The sequence below is a fragment of the Carassius auratus genome, chromosome 4, assembly GCF_003368295.1.
Source record: "Carassius auratus strain Wakin chromosome 4, ASM336829v1, whole genome shotgun sequence".
NCBI lineage: Eukaryota > Metazoa > Chordata > Actinopteri > Cypriniformes > Cyprinidae > Carassius > Carassius auratus.
This window is the reverse complement of record NC_039246.1, coordinates 16,616,560-16,633,717: the sequence shown is the minus strand read 5'-3', so window position 1 is coordinate 16,633,717 and position 17,158 is coordinate 16,616,560. Positions and strand designations below refer to the sequence as shown.

The following is a 17,158-nucleotide window of genomic DNA, read 5'->3' as shown; positions in this document are numbered from 1 at the left end:
GAGAGACACACACACACACACTTCACTTAAACACATGAGTAAACCAATGAGATCATCTAATGTTTCCGAAAATCCAGTAGTAGACAGATTTTCCTTCATCTTAAAGACATTTCTAACTCTTTTAATGGAGAATAATTAATGATCTGAGGCATTTATGTAATTTATTGATGTTAGATTATGCTCTTAATAAAATTAATTAGCATTAGAGAGAAATGCTCCATCTGTCAGATTAATTCAAACAAATCTTTTTTGCACTTTACATTACAAGAACCGGCTCTTAAGAGTCATTCCTGAATCTGTCTACACTGGTCATGCTGTTTTTGATTCACCCAGAACCACTTCATAAGAGTCATTAGCTCAAGAATCAGACTACACTGGTCACATATTACGTTCTTTTTGCATGCAGACCATTTTGACAACAAGATATGTACTGCCATTATGTTGCAGTACACGTTCTTTATATTGAACCACATTGAATGCAACAACAAACTCACATTCATTTTTGTGTCACATCACAGTATTATTACCTGTATGCAGAATTGCAGATCTCTTTGTACTCCTTGAGCTTGTCACAGACCATCTCCAGGAACTGGTTGGAGTACGCACTGAGGTCCTGCATTAGACTCATTAGATCCTGAATGGACTTCTCCACAACCACAGTGCTCTGAAAACACAAACAAACACACACTCAATACGATACGTTCTGAAGTCAGGGCATCACTTCTATTCGTTTCTAAGGATCAGATGATTGCCTTAGAGACTGTAAATGTCACTGTTGTTAAGGTGCGGGGGAGTTTCTGGTCTGAGGTCAGGGTTGAGTTTAAGAATGACCCGTCCAGACGCCCTCTATAAAGGACCGTGATAGACTACAAAATGCTGCAGTCTAACTACTCAATTGCTCGCTTTTGAGCTAACACGTCAAATAGCCCGGAAAACAAACACGATCAAAACCCTCCATTCACCTGTCAGATCAAGACAACCCTTCTGTCATAAATGAAGCATGACGATACAGAAACATATGACCTGACTGTGGATATTATTTTAAATGTGTGGCAATGACAAACCTCCATTCGTCCACATCCTTCAAGCACTTCCTCAGCCCTCCCTACCATTTAACAGTTTTACCTTGCCATCAAAGCTAATGACTCTAATAGCAGAATAACTTTCTCCTAGAACAAGGCACAAAAAAGGCCACATTTTAGACACTATGAAGGGCCAAAACAAAAGAGCCATGAGTCTTAGCACAGCTACCAACATTTAGCTGTGTTTCTAATGCCAGCAGCGACTGCCTGAAAGTGACAGCGAACGTTAACATGGCATTGGCAACGTTGCTGCCTAGTGGACCGAACCATAACTTCCTTGTGGCATTGGCACAAACTGTCTGTTTAATTGGACTCAGCCCTAACCCAATCCAAGCATATTGTGACCCATCCCGCCCAGCAGGGGGCAGCAGCGAGTGCCCCGAGTAGTTTGTTCTTATTAGCACATTGCTGCACATTTGACATACAATCTGATAATACACATATCAATGCCTGCTGTTTGTGCCCCCTGCCTGAGCCCGGGGGCGGAGAGCGAGGTAATGATCCGTGGCCCTGGCCCGTTGAGTTCTCTAGCAGAGAACCGAGGGGGATGAGGGAGAAACGACTCAGCAGGGGAACACTAGCCTTCAAAGCTGTGCCCCTGGTCACACTGGAACAAGTCCATCAATGCCATAGAGTGTTCGATTATGTGCGTGAATGGCTGTCTGGAAAAGATTGGCATGGCTACTGAGAAATGAGCTTAGAACATACATATCAAAATATTTCAACATTTACATTTTCGGTACAGTAAGGGACAAAAATTCAAACATTAAACTGCAGGTTGTTTATTACTTTAAACTTTTTTTTAACAATTTGTTTGTCTTTTTTTTTAACACTTAATAAAATAAAATAAAAAATATATATAAATAAAATACTCTATCTCAAACCAATATCACATTATAAAATATAATGAAAAATATAAATAAATAACTATGACTACAGTGCAGCATTACCAATCCCAGCTTGTAGGCCTGCTCATATTTAAAAATATATATATAACTTTTCCAAAGTGTAAAGTGCAGCAACAAAAGTTTCAGTTTTTAGACCTGCTCAGATTTCGTTATTGTGTTGGCCTGATCAGTATATACATATCAATTATACACATAAATGGAGAAATTATTTGTAAATTGTATGCACGTATTTGTGTGTTTACTTTTCATATTCTTTCTTCTTTTTTAACTATCATATACAAATTTATTTCCATATTTTTAATCAATTTGATGGTATTTGATATAAATATTTTGGACAGATGGGTGGATGGACAGAGACAGGAAAATAGATAGATACAGATGAGGTCAAAAGTTTACATCCCCTTTTCAGAATCTGCAAAATGTAAATTATTTTACCAAAATAAGAGGGATCATACGAAATCCATGTTGTTTATTTTGTACTCACCCACAAGAGAAAATAGTTGATTTCATAAAAATATCCTCATTCAAAAGTTTACATCGCCTTGATTATTAATATTGTTTTCTCATCTGAATGATCCACAGCTGTTTTTTGTTGTTGTTGTTGTTTAGTTTAGTTTTTCATGAGTCCCGTGTTTTTTCTGAACAGTTAAACTGCCTGATTTTCTGTTTAGAAAATCCAACAGGTTCCCCCAATTCTTTGGTTTCCAGCATTTTTGTGTATTTGAACCCTTTTAAACAATGACTGTATGATTTTGAGATCCATCTTAGTTGCAATATGCAACTATTACAGAAGGTTCAAATGCTCACTGATGCTCCAGAAGGATAAACAATGCATTAAGAGCCGGGGGGTGAAAACTTTTGAACAGAATGGAGATGTGTGCATTATTAGTACTGCCCTTCAGAGGCTACAGTAGATAGTTATGTGTATCCCACAAGACAAAACTTTACCCAGATCTTCAAAAAGAAACCCAGAAATTCAAAAGTTTTAAATAGATAGTCAGTCTTTGTGATCTCATTTACACAAGTCATGACAAAAGGAGCAATTGAGAAGTGATTGTGAATTTGTTGTGGCCTTTAGGAATGTCTAAAGCCAAATGAAAAAAGTGCATTAAAATCAAAGTCAATGTTTATGATCTTGGTTCATTTTATATAAGCAACATAATATTGAATAGATCATACATTTCCGATATACTGCCCAGCACCTAATAAAAGCTACAGAGACTGACCAGAGAAATATCATACTGAAAGCTGCAATATTTGCTCTCTCTCTCCCCGTCTCATTTGTGAAGCTCAATATTTCCCAGTAAACAAAGTCTCTAAGCTCCATTATTCAAGTAACAAATGCCCCAGCGCTCTGCGGCACATGTCTAATTCTCCTCATTTAACACACTCATTCGTCTTAGCCCCAGAAATCATTAAAAAGTAATCAAGCTCCAGAGAGAGAGAGAGAAAGAGTGAGAAAGGGAGAAGGAGAGGAAAATAAAGCTGAAGGATGGATAGAAGCCTCACAAGCAAAACAGACGGCAAGAGCTTTAGAGAAAAAAATCTAACCAGCAGAGGTTCTCTCGTCTCATCTCAAGCAAAATCCTTCCCTTCTACTTAAATGTCACACTGTGCCATGGGAGGTTTAGGATGTGTTGCCGGAAATTTCTACATCTCCTGACCCATTCTTAGTCTGCTCACACTACAGAGCACCTTTGAATTCTTATTGGAGTATGTCCAGCCATGCCAGCCTTGATTACAGCTTTTTATGTACAGAGGTGTTTAAAATGAGCAGAGCTGCTGGAGGGAGTGTCTGCAAATGGCAGAAGGTTTAGAGCAGTATAAATGAAGAGAGTCATAATAATGAACGCTCAGCGTGCAGAGGGGCTCAACTGGTGAACGTCCATGAGAGGGAAACACAACATGCAGTGGAGCGGAGAGAGAACTTAACACACATGCAGAGGCCTGAGTGTGTGTATATACATACAAATCACGCCACACATACACAAGCTCTCTCGTGAAATGCTAAGTAGAACTGTGAGACACAACAGCAATGGCTTTTTAATGGCTGCCTATATGCATATATAAATAGAAAGAAAGAGAGAGAGAGAGAGAGAGAGAGAGAGAGAGAGAGAGAGTAGTCAACATTTGAAATGGATAAAAAAGCTATGTGCTTTCATAACAACGCACTGAAACACAGGGAAGGAATTTACTATAGGCTAGACTTCTATAAAGTTCTCATTATAATGCTGTTTATGGCAGATTTGTGCTATATTTTCATCTACATTATCAAGTGATTCCTGAAATTTTCTTCAAATTTAATTGAAGTATGCCTAGTGATGAACAAATAGGACATAAAAAAAACACTGCTGCATTATTAAAATATCAGTATTAAAGAGAAAAGAAAAAAAAAAGAAACATTTAAAAAGCAATATGACCAAAAAAAGTGAACAGGCTTTAAATAACTATATGCAAGAGTCAAACATCTACAAACAAATTCAATTTCAGTTAACAGGTTTAAAGATCAGGAATCCAATAACCAGAATTATTCAGGACATTGACGAAACTGTGCTTAAAGCTGCTTTACACAGTTTCTGCATTAAAGTTACTTTAATGAGAACATTCCCAAAGTCTCTTGATATAATCAGCCAGTTGGATTTTTTTGTACTTTCAAATAAATGAGGAAAGCTTTTGACCAGATACTTTTAATAGAGTAAAATTTTGACGGAAAAACTTGCAGCGTGAGCAAAGATGTCTATACAGTTCCAATAAGCTACTAGAGTATGGGGTTCACACACCTTTGGGACAAACTTACATTCTTCACTGAAAATCTTCTTGCTTTACATACAGAATAAGTAAAAGATTTAATTGATTAAACTAAACATGTATTACACATACAGTATAATTTAGATAATATTTAGCATATGTGCATAATTGTGATGTCAGAGTATTTCTAGATCATATGAAATATTGAACAATTAACATATATCTTTAATTTATTAATTAAAAATGAATGAAGTGGGTAATTCACGTTCACAGAATTTTTGGCTAAAATTAAATATCAAGCATATATATATATATATATATATATATATATACACATGTATAAAATCCAGCGTTTTTCCATTTTTAAAATCGTATTAATTTCCATTACATTTCTAGGCCTAGAAATCACAATGTAAACGTTTCTGGGTTTTCCCGTTCAGAACGGATGATAGGCTGGTGGACAGATGTTGAGATGAGGCTGTGTGTGTTTAGAGGAGGTTCACGGGCCATGGGTTTTCTCCATTAATCCAGTTCTGACCCTATAGCACAGAGTTCAGAGCATTTAACCTGAACCGTTCCGGCACTTCAGACACACACACACCTAAACCAACCCATACCAGCGGGTTAAAAATATAAACATTTCTACATGGTGTGCATACCCACAAACCTTTACAGATTTCATAGTAAATGAATATGGTAGAGCAATTTCTTATGACATTAGAAGCATGAAAACGCATGCAGAAACACACAAGCCTCTCCAGGGTAAAGGAGTGTAATGCATGAGAAGGGCAGCGGTGCGACAGTTCATTCATCATTGTCAGTGTGACTGTACACCACTGAGACCCACAGACATGCACACACGTGCCAACATGACCCTACTACTCAACCGCAACACCACCACAACACATCTGTGTGAATAGATGCAGATGCAGGATTCTGCTTCTCCTGTTGTGTCTGTGTGTGTGTGTGTGTGTGTGTGTGTAATGCTTTGTTTAAAGGGTTAGTTCACATAAAAATAAAATACTGTCACTATTTATTCACTTTTTTTTCATACGATGAAAGCCCAATGCAATTCTATAAAAAAAATCCTTTCTAATCTTTTTGTATTCTACTTTCTTTTCATTTATTATGTAATTATGTGTGTGTGTGTGTGTGTTTATACATACATATATGTTTATACATACATATATATATACATATACATATACAAATACAAGACCTATAACACTAGCTTGCTCTATTCTTTTTTATTCTATCTGTTTTCTTTTTATTTATTATATTACTTAAAAGCCCTTGCTACGTGTACTGCGTTTAGCTAACTGAGACTTGTTATAGCACTTATATATCATTGCTCTTTTTGTTGTTCTTGATTGCTTCCACTGTCCACATTTGTAAGTCGCTTTGGATAAAAGTGTCTGCTAAATGAATAAATGTAAATGTAAATATGAGAGCTGTAGAAGATTTATACATTTTATTTTATTACATTTTATTTAATTATTTAATTTTAGAATATATTATATAATTTAATTTAAAAATATTAAATGAAATATTGTACTTTGTATTTAGTTTTGGGTATTTCTATGATTATGTATTATTATAATTAAATAATTTATTAATAATAAATAATAATCATTATTAATAATAAATATTAATATTAAATATTTTATAGTTTTTATTAAGGGGAAAAGGTCAATTTTAAAGATCACTTTTAATTTTTATTCTTCACTTTCATTTCAGGTGGACTATTCCGCTAAAAATCAGTTATACAAGAACAACATGAAGTTAAATATGTGATTAAATGTGTATTTGTGCATGAACTATTTTTTCAAGCGCTATTATATACAGTAGCTCTCAGCATCCTGACGGGATGAAGTACAGGCCAAACACACAGGCAAAAACCGCAAACACATATGACATGTGTAACAACTAAATGTAAGCCTGTTATTTCTTCTAAAGCGAGTTGTGTGAGTGACAGGCTCGAGCAGCGAGGCAAACCGAGCAGCATAATAGTACATTTCCTGCTGTAAATCCGCTGGCAAAGGATTACGTCTGTTTTATTAGAAATGATTTAAATAAAGGTACCCTGGCTCTCCATCTCTGCAGGAGAACTGATTACTAAATAAATGATCTCAACAGTGTTCAATCCAAATGTAAATTCACATTCAACATCGCCAAGGGTCAATCTAAGCTGTGTGTTTATGGGTGTGTGCATGAATACTGACTTCATCTAAAGCTTCTAATCAAATCAAGGATGAATTTGTGCCAAAATACCACAGATTTTAACAGAACATGACTTCAGGCAAGTAAAAAATTAAGTTCTTGTGTATACACCTCTAACCTTGCACCTCCAAACTTCGCTTACTCACTTTTTCTTTCTTTTCCGGAGTTTTTCCAAAGTCTTACTTCAGCATTATAATCTAGGCCCACAAATAAATCCATCATAAATGTAGCAGCTCTGAGATGTCAACTTTATGTTTAGTTCTCTAGGCTCACATACACCCCCTGAAATAGAGCCATATGGGGCTAATGGTGTGGGGAACAAACAGAAGGCAATGATATACACATTATCATTATGGAACGGATGTTTGTGCACAGACATATGCACACACACACCCTGCAGAAAACCCCTGGTGTACTGGAATTATGTGGAAATATATTAAAATGACTTAAAAGAGCAGTTCTCTTCAAATTCAGCTCAAGTTACTGTAGGCCTCAATCCAGAACTTGGCATGCTTTAATGCAGCAAGGACTGACAACATTTTTGGCCACTTTTGCATTGTTTTAGTTCCACAGGCAAAGATTAGCTTCACTTCTCCAGAGTTAAACCCCTCGTACATGTAAACTAAAATAAAGCCACAGTCCGAATTCAGGCTGCAGTTGGTGATAAACGTTGTCAGTCTCTTCCACAATCCCTCTTTAGGTAGGGGTTTAGCCCAAGGTCAGGCTGGAGTCGGTGGGGAAGATCATTGGCGAGAGTTGGGATTGTTTTTCGGCCCACAGGTGGAGAAACACAGTCAGCAGGCCACTCTGGTGCAGTCGAAGCCCAAAAGACTAACGCTGGCCTGAGGGAGGAACCCAAGTCAGAAAAGAGGAGTTTCTGAGGTAACAACAGAAAAGAAAAAAACAGGAGGAGGTGACTGTGCCCTAAAGGACACAAGAGAGAGTGCACACTGCATCACTGTCAGACGAATCTTGATCAATTCCATCAGTTCAATTGAAAGGACTGTAGTCTTTTGAAGTAATAACATGAATTTGCCACATAAATCTAGTTCAGGTCTCAAGTCAGCTGACCGAAACATTAAATTGGAGGTTCTCAAACTGCAGGTCACGAAAAGAAGTTAGAAGGGGTTGTGAAAATGATGTATTGCCATCACGGAAAAATGACTCTAAATACTTACATAGCATATTAACAAAACTGTTGGAAATCAAAAATTCCATAAATGCTAAATTATTCTATGACTTCTGATTAACTTTTAAAACTGTTTTGGCTTGAATGGCAATGGAGCCAGTGACAGGGATTCTCCATTTAGAAGCATTATATGCATCTGTGACCAGTGAAGAAAAACAGTTTTCTTAATGGAGAGATCCTTCTGCATCGCTTTTAAAAGATTTTCCAATCCCATTCTATCTGTAAAATAAAACTGCATAAATTTGGGGTTGGAACAGCGATTGAGTGCTCGAGTAGGCCTACTCAGCTGTGACAGTGATGATCAATCATGAAAACAATAATCATGAAAGTTTTTTCTCATTGGTTATGCAAAGCATCCAAAGTAGGCTATAGAAGTGAAAAGAGAGAGAAGCATAGCTCCGAAGTCAGGTAGTGATGTCTGGTTTATAGGTACATACATATCTGATTAATCTAATATAGGATTAGTTGGGATATTAACATATATTAACATGCTGAATGAACTGCATATTACCAGTGTTTAGTTTCATGCTCAAATGTAATGCCCGATATTAGTTATCTGAGATGGTCATATTGCTTTTTAAATGTTTCTTTTTTTTTTCTACTGATATTTTAATAATGCAGCAGTGCTTTTTTGTCATATTTGTTCAACAGTAGGCATAGTTCAATTAAATGTGAAGAAAATTCCAGGAACCACTTGATAATGTAGATGAAAATATAGCACAAATCTGCCATAAACAGCATTATAATGAGAACTTTATAGAAGTCTAGCCTATAGTAAATTCCTTCCATGTTTCAGTGCGTTGTTATGAAAGCACATCACAGTGGGAGCTCGCCCTCTCTCTCTCTCTCTCTCTCTCTCTCTCTCTCTCTCTCTCATGCTATACACATCACTGGCATTTCATAAACAGCATTATATTTAGAACCTTATATAATGTGATATCTATAGTAAATTGTCTGCTTTCCTTGTCAGTGTTTTTGTGCATTGTCATGAAAAGCATCACGGCGGGAGCTTTCTCTCTCTCGTAACTTAAAGTTCACAGGTATTTGCATCCTTTTGTGCAGATACAAGTTGTAAAGTTACAGCTCATGCAAGCAGCTATTCCTTTTTAATTTTTTTAATTGCTGCATTACAATCACGATCGAAATGAGAAAATGCCAAAAATGCCCATCCCTACTTAACTTTTTTTTTGCTTAAGCTAAACTAAACTGAATTTTTTTTATAATAATCCAGACAAAATCAGGGTGATATGTGGGCCAACATTTTGATCTTGCTGTGATCCTGGTGTCTGTGGTTGTGAGAGACCTTTAATATCAGCTTTAAAATATTTCCTGAAACAAAACAAAACAAAAACATGGAAATAAATTCCAGACAATATCAGAGTAACTTGCAGGCCATCATTTAGATTCTGCTATGATCTTGGTGTCTCTATACAGAGAATAGTTCCTGCAGACTTAAACAATGTCTAGACAATGCCACCCAGACCTGTCTGTTTTGGTTTCTGCAGTGATGAGAAGTCATAATAAAGGCCCACGCCATCTTTGAGCTGTGCTCCTCTAACAGAGCCTAACACTACAGGATGCCAATCAAATGATATCGCACACACACACACACACACACACACACACAGACCAAATATACACCCCACACAACACAGACCCTATAAACAAAAAGGTCACTCTCATTAGTTCAACTCTAGACTGATGTGTAGGGCTGTGTGTGTGTGTGTGTGTGTGTGTGTGTATGTTGACAGTGAATACAGTGTGATTAAAAAGGTCAGCTTCATTAGCAAAGCACTGGTGGCAGCTCAAGTCCACGTTTCACAATGAGCTTTGACTGAATGGCACAGACAGACAGTAAATCACGTCTCTAAAAACAGACTTCGAATATTCTGACTACATTATAGCTCCAACCATGAATTCCGGCCAAAAACACCTATACTGAGATCTGCTTTAACTGAAAAGACTTGCTGAAAATAATGCTGAATTTCTGTAGATTACTAGAAAACAAACATTTTGGTATTTATGATGTCAAAACTTTTTAGAACTTTCCAAAAATATTTGGAAATATTTGTATATTACACTTACAGAACATATGAATGTATATAAATTTTAAAAATCACACATATATATATATAATATATTTTAATTTATTATTTGTATTAAATATTTAATTTGACCATTTCGATTTTAATAAAAAGTGTTTTAGTTAACAATAAAAATACTGATCATTACAAAATATAATTACCAATTCCCACTTTTCACTAACATCAGCTAAAACCAAGTGCATTCTTGATTCTCAAGGTGTCTGGACATGTAAGCGGCACTGTAGATCCTGTGGTGGGGAAGATTAATAGAGCCAATCTCCAAACATGCTGCACAGTGACCCCCTCAAAACATTTCTAATGAAATAAATCAATCAGTGGGCCCAGGACCTGCAGATAGCATCAGTGAAACAGATCAGCAGAGAGAAAGAACTGGAGAGGACTTTAAGGCCGAGGGCAGGCAGAGCATGGATAGCCAGGACTTCTGATATCACTGGCCTTGTTATCATACTAGACAAAGTGATTACAGCCAACTCCAACTTCCGACACAGGAGCACTGATAGCAGGGGCTGTCTGTAGTTAAACAAGCCCGTGCTCGAAATTGCAACAGCTAATGCTAATGCAGTAACACTTCTCTTTGCCAGAGCACACAGCTGTCCATTCTAATATGTGCCAAGAAACCAGTCTCCAAATTTTCATTACACACAGAAAAAAAACTGCATTGTTTTTAATTAAGTTTAACAATTAAACTAAATGTCTACTCTCCATTAAGATTAGCCTTTGAAAAGCAACCTTTTCCAAATAATCAGTAAATGGTCGCGTTGTGTCATCTGTATTTAATTTTAAGCAAATGAAAACAAGCATGTGATTAATAGAAGAACAATCTGTTACATGTTATTCTACCTTGACGTTAATTTTTCAACATAGAAAACATGTTTTCAAAACAAAATGTGTTTTCAAAACGGGGATGAAATTTGCATAAAAACGTTATTTTTCAGTATTATTAAAACACACACACACACACCACAATATTTAAATGAAATGTTATTTATAAATGCATATAGTTATACAAAATACAATTACACATTACATATGATGATTTTATGGTTTATTTGTATATATTAATGCCTACCCTGATTACGGTGGTTGTCCAACAAAATTAAGTTTAGGGGACAAGTTTATAGAAGGAAAGGTGACACTGGGTTATGGCAAAATTGCTCAGCTTTAAAAATGCTGACAACAACAGACATAAAATCTGTCCTGAGAGTTTTTCCTTTGCAGAACTGTAAGTAAATGGGAGTGGGTGTTAATGTGTGTGTGTTAACATGGCTCCTGATGGCAAAGAGCAGTATATTTAATGTTGTGAAACTAAAAGAAAACCCCCTTTCCCCACGGATCAGTGCTCCACTTCTCCCAGGCTGATTTCTCATAAAACACCTGCTGTAACATCGGAGCCATGGCACCTGGAATACACTGACATGCACCCATAAACACACACCCACATCTCTCTGTCATCATTTCCGTGACCACAGGAGAGCACTACTTTAAGCACCATTTGCCTTCTCCATTTGGTCTACAATGCATCACAGAGGCAATAGACAATCTGGAGAGAAGCCTCACTCAACTTCATGGCTGCTCACAGGACGGATGGCTGTTCAATCTGAGAGGAGGGTCAATTTTAGTCTTGTACTTTCTCATTGAACACTGGGAGCTGGAAAACTAAACTTTAGGATCGTACTCCTAAAATAACTTCAGAAATGAAGCTGAAGCTCCATGTATTTTGATGTCAGAAACATACAGACATCGAGGAAAAAACTCTGCTGCTCTTCAGTCTTGCTTTACACATGCTAATGTTGGGCCCAATGGGATGTATTAAATGCATGTTAAAACAGAAAACTTAAAAACGGTTAATTGAAATTGTATTACTATTTTACAATATCACTGTTTTTACTGCATTAAACGTATAATGCAGTCTTTGTGAGCTTCACATTTAAAACTATTTAACTTTCTTGAAATATAACAGGCCATTTGGTGAGTAAAATGTTATTTACTCACTAAAGCCAAATTTTACCCGCATTTGGTGCTTGGCAAATGTTCATTTTGGCCCCTGATGAACAAGGATGCGAAGCCAATGCTTTCCGAATGCTGTGCCGATTTTCTTTCCTCTGCGAAGTTCAAAATCAACAGGCACTTTGCAAAGTCTGTGAGAACGCAAACAACTTCACACTCTAATACAGCTCTTCATGAAGGGCTTCATTAAAGTGCCTCTGAAGAGCAAACTCTCTCGTTCTCTCTAACACACACAGACCACGACCCAGGAAACGGTTCTACAACACTACAAAGCAAAAGGCCGGGAAGGGACGTGCCACGCAAGCTGTCAGGAGCAAAACTGCTTTTTGATCGAAGGTAATTATAAAGGGGAAAAAAATCCCAAACAAAAGAACATTTTATGGAGCTCCCGCTATCCAGAGAGTCACTCATTAGCCCAGCAGGGTAATTAGCAAGATGCCGCAGTCCTCGTTAAGGAGAAATCATAATCGTAAACAAATGGCTGTGAGCTTTTGGTGCCTTCCCCTAAGTAATGAACCGCCACTGTTCTCAAAATGAAAGCAATGCTAAGACGTACACACACGACACACAACTTGAGATGACAGGTCTCAGTTTAAAGAGTAAGGGGGCCCATAATGGCTCTCATCTGAGTTATAACAGAGCGCTAAACTCATTACACTCGGCACAAGTGCTTTCTTGCTCTCGCATATTTGCAAAGAGAGCTTCTCGTGAGGTTAATTGACCAGATCATGGATTCAGAGAGCAGGAAGACATTCATATAACTCAGCTGTACATGCACAATTGCACATGAATACACTCAGGAACAAACAGACACATGCAGCTCAACATAGAAGACAATATCTGTTTGGTAGCTTCTTTAAGGCAGAACTAAAATAAAATAATATTAATGTAAAATATAATATAATAATTATTATATAATATAATCTAATACTATATAATAATATAATAAATATAATTTTATAAAAATTCTGTTATCTAATCTAAATTAAATTTTAATTAAATTTATATTATATATAATATTATATATAATATATTATATATAATATTATATATAAATTTATAATATATATAATAATATAATAAATATAATTTTATAAAAATTCTGTTATCTAATCTAATACTATATAATAACCTTAAAAGCGACACTAAATGACTGTATTATAAAATGGCATTTTTAAATCATAATAGATTACATTATAAAATAAAGTAAAAAAAAAAAAAAAAAATCACCACTATCCTCTATTTTAAAATGTCATTAATTTTTTATATAACTTTTAAATTATAATAAACTTAAAATCACCACTTTCCTATATAATATAATATAATATAATATAATATAATATAATCAGCACTAAATAATCTTATATTTTAAAATGATTCTTTAAGAAGCATGTAAACTACAACAAGAAGCAAATACTGGAAAGCTGAGAAGTGAGACCGTACTCATTCCCTTAGCTGATGAACTAAGCACATCCTGTGGTCTCTATGGCAATAAAAGCTTGCACTTCCTGTGCTGCCAGGAAGCAGTCCTGGGAGAGACGGACAGCTGGCAGCTGGTCGCCACAGTGCCGTGCTGTGTGTTATATAAGCTGCACTTAACTGCTGATTCCAGGTCAGCCAGGATCAAACACAATTTCAGCTCCAATTATGATGTAGGTTGATAGGGGGGTAGGTGGCCTTTATCGGCACTCTCGAGAGAGTGAAGGAGAAGAGACGGGAAAAGAAAAAAATAACCTTCCCCCTCTGTGTAATTCAGAAGAGAAAACAATCAGACCGGGCTTTTGTACACTTGACCGGTAGGCAAATGCTGTTTGAACAGTTAGTCTAATAAATGGATCGACTAATGAAAGGGAAGGAGAGCGGGAATAACAGAGGGAGAAAAAGAAGGCTGTACTATTTTTCCTTATGTATGTGTGCACTTATACATTCTCTGAAAAATCCCAAGAAGTTCATTTTAGGGTCATTTAAAAAGAAAAGAAAAGATACCTGTAGAAGAGGTCTTTGAACGCCCAGGTTTTTCATGGTGTCAGCGCTGGCCAGGATTTTGAGCGGGTCGGACACTTTGGTCACAGACTCAATCTCTTTATTGGTCTCGGTCCGGACCTGGCTGAGAAACAAATCGTTGATGTAGTAGGTGAGGAAGGTGCGTAGCTGACACTGCTTGGCCTGAGCCGGACCCATACGGGACTCGATCTCCTGAATAAACCTGAGGACACGGAAAACAAAGCATTTTCATTAAAGTAGAGAAAAGAGACATGTCCATTGACTAAGTTTGCATATATCAGAGTTGAGGCTTATTGGTTGGCACATTGTGCAGTGGTGCTGATGTGGGAAATTTGGGTTTGAATCAAACTTGTTTTGTGTGCCAATTACTTTTTGGCATATCGGTTTTGTTTTGCATTTAATTTCAAAATGTACCTTTTTTAATTATATAATAAAAATATATTATTAGTATATAGCAATTTGAGATAAAAGCTTAAGAAATACAATTTAAGTTTTTTTAATATTCATTAAAAAAAAAGAATATAAAAATTTTAATATTTTAATGTTATCATTTTCTGTTCCAGGTTAAACTTGAATTTTGAATGCCAGTTTTTCAGTATGGCCTCAGACTTGAAAAACACACATATAAGCTCAATTTCTGGCTGTTAAGTACTGCACATACACCATGTGTGTCGGTGAGGGAGCAAGACAGGTGTTGAGCAGGGACGGGCCGTTGCGTACGAGCAGACAGAGGCTCATAGATCAGCAGGAACGCTGATTTATCACTTCAAGACTACAGCTGCACAACCCCCCAACTCTAAACACCTCCCTCAGCACTGCACAGCCAATTAGTCAACCCAGCAGAGGGGAGCCCATCCACACATGTGCACGTGAATGTGTGTGTGTGTGTGTGTGTGTCAGACATTAACAGTGGAAGCATGGCTCAGCCCTCAGTAAGAAACAACTGTACCACAGCCTTTAACTTTATAAATCTTTTTTTTTTCCATAACAAACTATAAAATATTGTCTATAAAAATGTTAATGCGCTAGCAGTGGCATATAGCTTTGGTTTGCTATTTAATTTGATTACATTAATGTTTAAGTTGAGATTTACAATAATTGTTTTAACTGCTACTATGTAAAAGGAATATTGCTATAACAAAAAGCTGCTTCAATAATTTGTTTGAAGTGTTTGCAAACCAAATGTCATTGCACTTTTGTTCATATAGTAGTACTTTTAAATGAAAAAAGTGCACAATACACTACTTTTGAATTCTTGAATTCTTGAATTTTGTGGATCACAATGTGATTAATCACAGTAAATCATTTAATTTAAATCATTCAATTAATCGTGATTAAAAATTGTAATCGTTGTCCAACACCAATAAAAACCAAAGGAAACTTTTAAGAGAAAAATTGGCCCTTGCGGCCATTAAAACATTGTAAATCTTCTTAAAAAAAAATTCTCACTATGCTTATTTTAAGAAACACTGATAGAAAAAAATTATTAGAAAAAAAAAACCAGTGTTACTGTAAGTATGCACAATATATCAGTATACTGTATCGGTTATCGGCCGATATTGGAGATTTTTTAATTAGTCAATATTGGATATACAATCCTATATGCTCATTTCTCCAATGTGCATTCTTTCAAATTTTGATTTCTTTTTTTTTGTCTTACACACTACATACAGTAATTCCTGAGCTCATTAGCACATTGTGAGTCATTTTATTCATTTGTCCACCTGATATATTAAAGTAAACACTAATGCATATGGGACCTAGTTAAGGGATAAATAATACTTAGTACATAGTATATAAATAATTATACATCGTTATTAGGGATGGCACGGTTCACTGAAAAAAAACGAACCGTTCGGTTCTCCACACATGGTTCGCCATGGGCTGGGACCGCAGTTCAACTTAAATCTGACAAAGCATCTTTAATATGGTTTGCTATAAATAACACGTAAAACAAACAGTGTTCAGCTAATATATGTTTCTGTTGATGCATGTGCATTCTGAATTCCCAGACATAAAAAAAGTGGACAAACCATGCACTCACAATGTGAATGCCTTATGCTGGAATATGAGCAGTCATTTATACCGTCATCACCCAGGTGCTGATAGCGCGTGCACAGATGAGACCTGAACAGCACACGTTGATATCTGTGTTTAAACTAAACACTTTAAGCTTTGTCAGTTTAAACATTTTGAAGCCAGAGGATGCGAGCTCGCGCGTGCAGTGTGAAGATTTGTGCGTTTGCTCATCCGAAGCCCACAAACCCGTGCCTCAGAACATGCGCAAATATAAGCTTTCTCTGAAGTATTGTTTTTAAATGGACAAATTCACACAAAAATTATGTCAAAATGCCCGTTTTGGTAAGTATTCTAAAGCAGACATAGCCGGCTGAACGTAGGCCTACTGGATCAGCGCATTCTCTTAAAGTGACAGTATTTATATTAATTGAACAGCAAAAACAAATAAATCACTCACTGCTCTTGATTAAAACGTTTTTGTAACTTTAATAAAGAACAATCTTTAATTTATACAGTCCAATATGCTGTTTTACATTTGATTACTTTTTTCAATATCTGTCCCTAAAAACTAATGCTAGACCTCCCTAAAAAAAAAAAATCACTGTTTATTTTATTTGTATCTTTTCTCTATTGTATTTATTTGTGCTGTTGCTCGTAGTTAGATTTTTTTTTTTTAAGTATAGTTTCTCCATAAACATAGCACACCGAACAATGAAAAGGTTGAACCGTGCCAGGTGCCACACCCCATATAGTTATATAATTATCGGTATTGGCCAGAACTTAAAAAATGGTGCATCTCTAATCAGTTCAACAATTTATCAGCACCAATGACCATGTAGTCAAGCTTTAATTTTTAAAATGAGGAGCTATAAACTT

The 17,158-nt window shown here is 36.1% G+C and overlaps 1 protein-coding gene across 2 annotated transcripts in view; it reads right to left on the bottom strand.

Moving 5' to 3' along the window:
- The window catches only part of LOC113060773 (exocyst complex component 4-like), a 115,576-nt gene that overhangs the window by 21,107 nt on the left and 77,311 nt on the right, over nt 1-17,158 (bottom strand). Inside the window, exons 11-12 of one of the 2 annotated variants that reach the window (XM_026229948.1) lie at nt 14,246-14,465; nt 528-664 (exon numbers count right to left, since the gene is read on the bottom strand). In XM_026229948.1, coding sequence (XP_026085733.1) covers nt 528-664; nt 14,246-14,465 — 357 coding nt within the window. Of the gene's footprint in view, nt 1-527; nt 665-14,245; nt 14,466-17,158 lie in introns of those variants that run through there. The other variant, XR_003278294.1, reaches the window with a different exon arrangement.